General features: G+C 32.8%; 1 protein-coding gene across 1 annotated transcript; it reads right to left on the bottom strand.

Annotated features, from left to right (window-relative positions):
- Positions 1-1046: 1046 nt before the first annotated feature.
- On the bottom strand, positions 1047-7380 carry LOC119833966 (phosphoglycolate phosphatase 1A, chloroplastic-like). The gene is made up of 6 exons (XM_038358222.1): positions 7187-7380; positions 4839-4996; positions 3077-3211; positions 2528-2735; positions 1522-1666; positions 1047-1282 (listed from the first exon to the last, which is right to left on the bottom strand). The coding sequence occupies exons 1-6, from the start codon at positions 7272-7274 to the stop codon at positions 1120-1122; spliced, it is 897 nt and encodes a 298-aa protein (XP_038214150.1). The 5' UTR covers positions 7275-7380; the 3' UTR covers positions 1047-1119.
- Positions 7381-8457: the final 1077 nt, after the last annotated feature.

Below are 8457 nucleotides of genomic sequence, written 5' to 3'. Positions count from 1 at the left end.
CCTACAATCAATTTTCTAATGAATTTTTATATATTGTTTATCTTAGAGCGACAAGGATCACCTGATTGTAAGGAATCATCATTGCCTATGAACGCAAGTGTAACTGAGGCCTTTGAAAGTTCGTTGCCAACTTTTTAAAGAGAAGCATGAAGGGATAGCAATAAACTATACATTTGATATCCACATTAGATTTGAAAACATGTTATATGTATGTGGGAAACACACTAGGTGATTTTGCATTAAAAGTATAAATTTTTTATGCCGTTTTTCAAATGGAATTCTAACCGGTCACGTGGAATCAAGCTCAATATCGATTTCAATTTCAATATCTAAGTAATTTCAAAATGTACAAATAATATGTGAGTTTTATAGATGGACTAGCTGACCTGTGACGTCAAACGCTGTTCTGCTTCATTCTTATCATTTAGGGGTATGAAAAATTAATGTTGACCGATTCTCAGCCCTACCCGACATGCTGACATGTCCAGCCGTTTCGGAGGAGTATAGGAACGAACATTGTGACACGAGAATTGTATATATAAGAAGATAGACAGAAAGGCAAATTAGCATATATATGAAAGAAGTTTTGTTCTTGTACAAAGTATAATGGCTACATAACAATTAAAACAACTCTTGTCAAAGTATTCTCTTGCGTTTGATTTTACGCAAGTATTATACATTTATAAATTAAATAAATTTTAAGGGATTTTACATGCGATTTATCCGTTATATTTTATAGTTTAAAAAAAGCCTATGTCAAACATACCAAAAGACTAGAAGACGCTATCAGCCCATACTGAATTCGGATGTCTACGAGTGTACATCCGGAAAAAATACTCAACATATCAACTGCGTAGATATAGGTGGAGGTAGTTAACAAACAACGATATTTGTATGACCTTCAAAACATGTATCTTCGCAATCTCATCGTGACTACATGGGGGTTGAATAACATGTTGAATAAATCGCGTTTAAAATTCGTTAAAAGTCTTTATTATCTAAAGTTTGTCAATAAACATAATAATTATGTTTTTAATCTTATTTTAAGGAGGCTTTCATATTACTATGTAACTTTACTAGTCTCAGTTAAAGCCATCTAAAGCTTAAGAAATGCAGTAATCAAAATGCTTTATCCTTTATTACAGGTACTAAACTGCCTAACGAATCTGCATAATAATCTGGTTGTATTTGGTGATCTAGCATTTGCTCTTTTGTGTTGTTAGTTAAAACCAGAAGCGTCTTGAAGCCGACAGCTTTACCGAGACCGACATCTTGTTCAATCCTGAAAAAAAAGATTTACTATTCTATATTTCAAATGATACTACGAAAATAATTAGTGCGATCATAAAAGGTTGCGTATCGGTTTCCTCCCAAGGAACGTCATTGACATTTTTGTAGAAGTTTTTATTTCCACACTTCAGCCGCTTCCATTTCGATACAACATTTCTACAAAAAAATCACGTTAAATTTCAAAATTTCAAATAAAACATATAGGTACATCCGCACTCGTATATCACTCACATATCTCCAATAAAAAGGACTCGCGACGGATCGCTGACGTTAGCGCGTTTCATTGCGAATTCGCCGAACACCCGACCCGGTTTCCCCAGCTGTATTGGATTCCGTTTTGACTCCTCTCGCACTATGTCCGTGAATATCCCAGTGCCTGGAAAAGCGAATTATTTAATTTATCAACTTTGCAAGCGTGTGGCCCAGCGTAATACGTATTGACGTATTCGAAAGGCATTGTTACTTTGACTTCGTGTATCTGACGGAGATGCTAACCCGTTTTAAAATATCATTCGGAAATGAAAATAAACTTATAGGTCCGTATTTTCATTTACTTAATGCATAATCATACTCTTACTTATATTATAAATGCGAAAGTTTGTGAGAATGTGTGTATGTTTGTTACTCTTTCACGCAAAAACTACTGAAACGATTGCAATGATATTTGGTACGTAGATAGCTGGACCACTGGAATAACACACAGGCAACTTTTCAGACCCATATTCCTACGGGATACAGTCTTACACGGGTGAAACTGCGGGGCGCAGCTAGTATTATAATAAATGTAAAAATAGCTCTGTCTATCTCTTCATCACACCTAAAACACGTAACTGATTTATTTGAAATTTTGTACAGATTGTTTGAGATTCACAAAATGACATTCTTTAATATCCAGGAAATCCCATAGGAATGGGAACTATTTAGAGAAAAATCCGGATTGACTATTTTTACCTTCACTCCGCGGGTGCAAAGTACGTATCGTATGTATTACTGTGAATTAAAAATGTGTATCCTTTACAGTTAAATTAGACGAATCATTTACAATGAAAACAAATTTCAGGAATTAAAACAAACAAATGTGACATATGTTTACATCTATTTTCGTATGTGACCCATTCTCAAAAGCCAAAAATGTGACCCTTAAAAGATCACCCACTTACAAATACAGAAATGTAAACTCTGCCAAACACACACACTAAATGAGGCTCCAACGTCATGCTATTATCAATCTTATTACCTAATGACAAGACTCCAGGTTTCAGTGGTACGTATCTATCCGTAGCCCCGCTTATGAAGATAACATCTGACCTCCGCAGGTACGTGATGGCTTTGTACATCTTTGGCATGTTCACTTTGAAATCACTGTCGAACACCACGGCACCTATCTCCATGTCATCTTCAAGGTACTGCAGGAAGTCCGCATAATAGTCCGCGGCAAGGTCTGGCTGTAACGGTGGTGTGATATCTTATCTTGACCCAAATATAATGTTAGACTTGTTCGTTCATGGGTACAGTATCACTAGGAGATTTTGATACGGTAATATAACAACTAAAAAATCTAACGCCTGACAATGAGAAATAGCAAAATTGTGTTACACAAATTATTGTGAAAAGCGTAAAATAAACGTTGTCCAGTATTTAAATCATAAAATATTATATTAGGTACTTGAAACTAGATATTATTAATAGAAGTAAAAAAATGTGTTCATTTTGTAATTTATAGAACAATAAAAGTATGTTTAAAATTGTTATAATTTATCCATTTTAAAAATTTGTGAATACTTACGCCCTCTTTACATTTAAATCCATGTGACTCTAGAACTGAAATTGTTTCTGGGCAGGACACACAATACACAGATTTTTTAAAGTTCACTGACTTTAAATACTCCGCTATCGCTGTTGATGGTATTGTAAGGTTTTCCTAGAAATAATGTAAATATTAGAAGAACTATTTACTGCTTAAATATATATATACAATACCTACAAAATAGCAAGGTAAACAAAGAAAATCAAAAGGAACTTAAGCGTAATACCTGAAGTTTAACATATTGAAAAATGTTATCTCAAATAGAATGTTATTCATAAGGAGAAAAAAAACAAACAAATTTATCCTGTCTCACATGACAAACAAAGCTCTGTTTCATAGTATTGAATCTACTGAGATGTATGAGTCAGAATTAATAAAAAAGAGATAATTTTAATCTTTGACATAAAATATCCTGTACACGATACCCATTTTAGCTAAAACCTGTGATAAGATTTCGTCAGAAGGTATTTTATTTTCACATTTCAGCACATTTATACTTCATATTTCGTTCTTAAACAAAAAATATAAACAGATTTCCAGAATAAATGTGTTCCAGCCGTATCTATTATTAGGCCATTATAATTATTAAGCCCTTTTGTAAGCGCGGAATAACCTAATCAGGGATTTGTTAGGATGTCCTATTGTACATTTCTTACAAAGAAATCGTAAGAAATTGCCAATCAGCGTTCACAATATACTTGTATGTATGTTAATATTTCTTGTATAATTCTTTTGCTGTAGGCCCGCGTTCAATCAGTCTTATTTCGCGGTATGAAAAATATATTCTCAGCGTCATGAATGTCGAGACGCATGAAATATTTTTTCTCATTTGTATAAAAATCGGTACATTATTTTGTAAGGGTATTGAAAAATAATGAAATGAAATATGTACGGATGAATGAAATATGTTGGAATATATACAGCCTTCAGCAATAGCTAGGTATAATATATAATAATATGATGTTAGTGTTTTCATAGGTATAATGCTATTGAATTAAATTTTTGTATTATTCAAAGTGTCTCTTTTAGAAACACCTACGTCTTGTAAACAGATGTTATCTAAAAATTAAGTTTAAAAAAGCAAACTTATATCGTATTTATTTTCCACGATGAAAAGAGGTTTTGTACGAATAATCGTAAATTGTTAAAACTGTCCAGTAAGAACGTAAATAAGAATATATTTAAATTTCGAACAGTGATATTTCTATATTTTTGTTTGGAATTTAAATTAGTTTTTTGTTGACGGTTCTTTTAAACGAGAAGATATTATATTTTATGACGTGGTAGTGAGTGAAAAGGACAATTATTTTAAGATTACTTTATTATAGTCGGTTTATTTAAACCTTGCAATAAATTTTCGAATTTGCAATATTTTGTATAACAAATAACGAAACATTCACTTTAATGTCAAGGCGGGAAATTGTTATTTTTGAGTAAGTATTTATTATTATTTATAACATTTCTTAGTAATTATAATGATTGATATTTGAGTTCTATACTTAAAACTGAAATAGCCATTTTATTAATTGTCATTACGACTGCGTGAATCGATTTTGATATATTTTTTTTTATTTGAAACCTGGTGGCTTCCCTTTGGACCAATTAAAATTTGGTCCAGTTCGGGCAATTGGAAGGCGGTGTTAAAACTGTATTCTATAACTCAATAACATGAATCTTATGTGTATAATAAATATAATACGGGATTGTTACTCTTATGCCAATTGTAATAAAGGCGACTTACAAAACCATTTTCTATACCGGCAGCTTTGAACTGGACTTCGTAATTTTGTCTACTCCGTAAACTGTTGTTTGACACAAAATGCACGGTTTTCCCAAGACTTTTCATCAGATCGAAGAATTTTCCAGCACCCGGCATGGGCTCCTTTGACCATATTACGCCTGAAAGAATGCAAAGGTAATAAATTATCTTATATATAGTAATACATTGATGGTGAGAATAGAATGAAATAATAATTATTACATTTTGTATATTTTGTAGAGCGACATAGTGTAGTTAAACTAAATTAATGAATTCTTATAACATAAAACTACATTCGATCTATTTGCAAGCGAATTAACACGAAATTTATTTGCTTATTTTTTTTTTAATGTCATTGTCGGCAATGGAGCTGGTGGGTCGCCTGATGGTAAGCGCTACCGCCGCCCATATAAACGTTTTGAGAGGCTTAAGGTCAATTGCAGACCTTGTGCCTCTAAAAATGGATTGCCGACTTTAAATTGGGAAGGAATTAAGAAAGGATTGACGAGAGGAAAGGACTGGGACGGGTAAGGAAAAGGATATAGACGTCCGTACGAAACACAATAGTATAATATTTCACGCCGGTCTTCGATTGGGGTGTGGTACTTCCCCGGTGCGAGCTGGCCGAATTCGTGCCGAAGCGTGCTCGACTGCCACAACTATCATCATCATCATCAGCCCATATATGTTCCCACTGCTGGGACACAGGCCTCCTATGAGGGTTCAGGCCATAATCCACCACGCTGGCCAAGTGCGGGTTGGCAGATGTCATCGAACTTTTAATTCTTGAACATGCCGGTTTCCTCACGATGTTTTCCTTCACCGTTTAAGCAGTGGTGATGTTATCCACATGCGCAGATAAATTGAAAAATCAATTTATTTTCTGCACGCTCGCCCGGTCTCGAACTCCGACTTATCGATTTTGAAGTCCGAGGTTCTCACCACTGAGCCACCACTGCTTTTTGCCACAACTATAACTAGACTTTTTTTTTGTATTTGATTAAATATACAATAATTACTTTTTCATAGTATATGACTTGAAATGACTATTATTATACTAAGGAAGCTAAATAGTAAATCAGAAAAACAATAATTAGCAAGCGTGGGTCAAGATCGTATAATCAGTTTATGTGTTGATAAGATTACATTTATATTTTAGTTAACATGGAGACTATACCTACTTCCCTATTAATATAATAGAGGCGAAAGTAACTGACTGTTTGTCTGCCATCACGCATGTATTTTATCAAGTGTGCTTTAAAATTAAATATGAGACACACATAAATATTATGATAAGTATACACAACCCAGGATAGTTCGCTGCTTAAGATGTTTGAAAAATTTTTAATGTGATTTTAAAAGAGCATATAGTTTCTTGCTTGCTTGTTAAATAAAAAAGAAATATAAACAAATGCATAGACATTTGAGTTTAGGTTTAAGTTCATTTATTATACTTGATAATAAAAAAATACATTCGAATTGATATCATTCTTCTTTTTTAAGTCGGAATAAATGCAAGAGTCAGTAATTAGAATTCTTCATAAAATATTATGTTCTTTTTTATAAATTATATCGATAAGGTTTTGATTTGCCGAATTTTTCGTTTAAGACAAATTGTAACAATGCTCAGCGTATTATATATTACTTATCAATTTAGTATTCATGACACTAATGACCATAAATAATAATAATGAACAAAAATATATAGAAACTATCTGCGCCCCGCGGTTTCACCCGCGTAAGTCCGTATCCCGTAGGAATATCGAGTTATAAAGTTACCTATATATTATTCCAGTTGTCTAGCTATCTACGTACCAAAGTTCATTGCAATCGGTTCAGTAGTTTTTGCGTGAAAGAGCAACAAACACACACACATCCTTACAAACTTTCGTATTTATAATATTAGTAGGAAGTAGGATTACCATTCGCATAAAATTCTGGTGGTTATTCAACAGTTTCTCATATCTATACACAGCATTTATAGTACTTCGATAAAAATATGTTATTTTCCTCATTACATTTGGCAAATATATTGGAATTCGTTTCCAACAATAATCGTTTCAGTCTTGTATTTTACCTGCTTCAAATACACTTTACATAAGGATATAACTCGTTTGTACACAATAAAAACGCAACGTATTACGCATGGATATATTTAAACTAAATAACCTCAAAACTGAATCCTCTTATCATCATATAAGCAAGACCCTGGACACGTCTAATTATTTATTACATTGCTTCGATAACCCAATTATTACGATCTTAATCAGCTTTAACATAATATTGATTACGCCGGTTCGATCAGCTGTCGTGTGCCTGACGTCACATACCGTCACAATCTGAGAACACGTGATCGAACGAATCGATGAACCGCTTGAAACCATCACAGTCCACTTCCATAAGATTCACAGGCTTCATTTTCAACGAATCACTATCACAGACTGTTTAAACAATACTAAATTTAATAAGAGCAGAAACACGTGCACTCCTAACCTAGTTTGTGGCGACACTGCGCTTGAGTGAAGTATGTTCATTAATATATTTTTACAATCGGCGTCGTTTCCATTGATTCACGGCGTGATTTTCATGTGTGTGCAATATAAACACACATTTACATCGTGTATACGTTCAATTACATTGAAGAGAGGTGATAGATTCCTTGATATCTAAGAGGATGACTTACCAGTTATTATAATGGCTTCCAAAAAATTTGTATATTTAAAAATTCAGATAAGACAACTCCGATTGATAAAAACGCTACATAATTTTTAATAAAGTAGAAATTACGTATTACACATAAGAATGTAAACAGATAAGAAAGATAACGTTGAACTGGTTTTAGCATTTATCTCTTATTCTGTTTAAATTGTTAAACAGTATATCTGTTAAGTTAACTATTGTTAATAAATGTTTTATTAATTCTTCACATGACTTATTACCGTACAACAACACAAAATGAACATTTGATCAAACTTTATAAGGCACGTATGCAGCCCTAACTATGTTACAATCTTCCCAAACTGGTTTCGCCACATTGTAACGAGTACCTACAGTACTATTAAGTAGCATTTATGCGATAAATGAAGTTAAACAATTGCCGAAATAGAAATAAAGAAAACTCCGACACAAGTACGTGTGGTTTTATATGAGCTCGGTTGGTTTAGTTAAACATTTTATGTCTAGAATAATATTGTGAGTGTAGGGTTGTTACTGAAACGGAAAAAATTGTATTTGAAGGGGAAAAAATTACGGAGAGGGGATAATAAATAAAAAGCAAGTACAGTACTATGTATGTAAGTATATTTATTTCATTTAAACGCTGTGTAGCGTAAACGGCTTGATTTTAATTATGAAAAAGTCGTAGTATAACAATGTTTTAAATTCAAAAAAATAAAAATGCACTTATTCAAGCCTTTTACTGTTAAAAGATGTCTCAAAGTGTTTAAGAACTTTTTTCTAATATACCTAATTAAGTTCATCATAATTTTACGCTTATTATATTTTTAGAACTGTGATATCTATTCTTTTGTATCTCATTCTTAAGCAAAAACATGAAACTGTTATTCTTAAGTGTGCGTATAAAACTTGAATGATATAAACT

The sequence above is a fragment of the Zerene cesonia genome, chromosome 18 (assembly GCF_012273895.1).
Source record: "Zerene cesonia ecotype Mississippi chromosome 18, Zerene_cesonia_1.1, whole genome shotgun sequence".
NCBI lineage: Eukaryota > Metazoa > Arthropoda > Insecta > Lepidoptera > Pieridae > Zerene > Zerene cesonia.
The sequence above is the reverse complement of the archived record's forward strand: the minus strand, read 5'-3'. Positions and strand labels throughout refer to the sequence as shown.

What these genes read in the sequence shown, in the direction of transcription:
- LOC119833966 (XM_038358222.1), bottom strand. Translation starts at nt 7,274, where the DNA reads ATGAAGCCTGTGAATCTTATGGAAGTGGACTGTGATGGTTTCAAGCGG. An exon ending in CGTGTTCTCAGATTGTGACG is followed by an intron (nt 4,997 to 7,186) that starts GTATGTGACGTC and finishes GCATTCTTTCAG; the next exon opens with GCGTAATATGGTCAAAGGAG. An exon ending in GTCCTTTTTATTGGAGATAT is followed by an intron (nt 1,283 to 1,521) that starts GTGAGTGATATA and finishes CTTTTTTTTCAG; the next exon opens with GATTGAACAAGATGTCGGTC.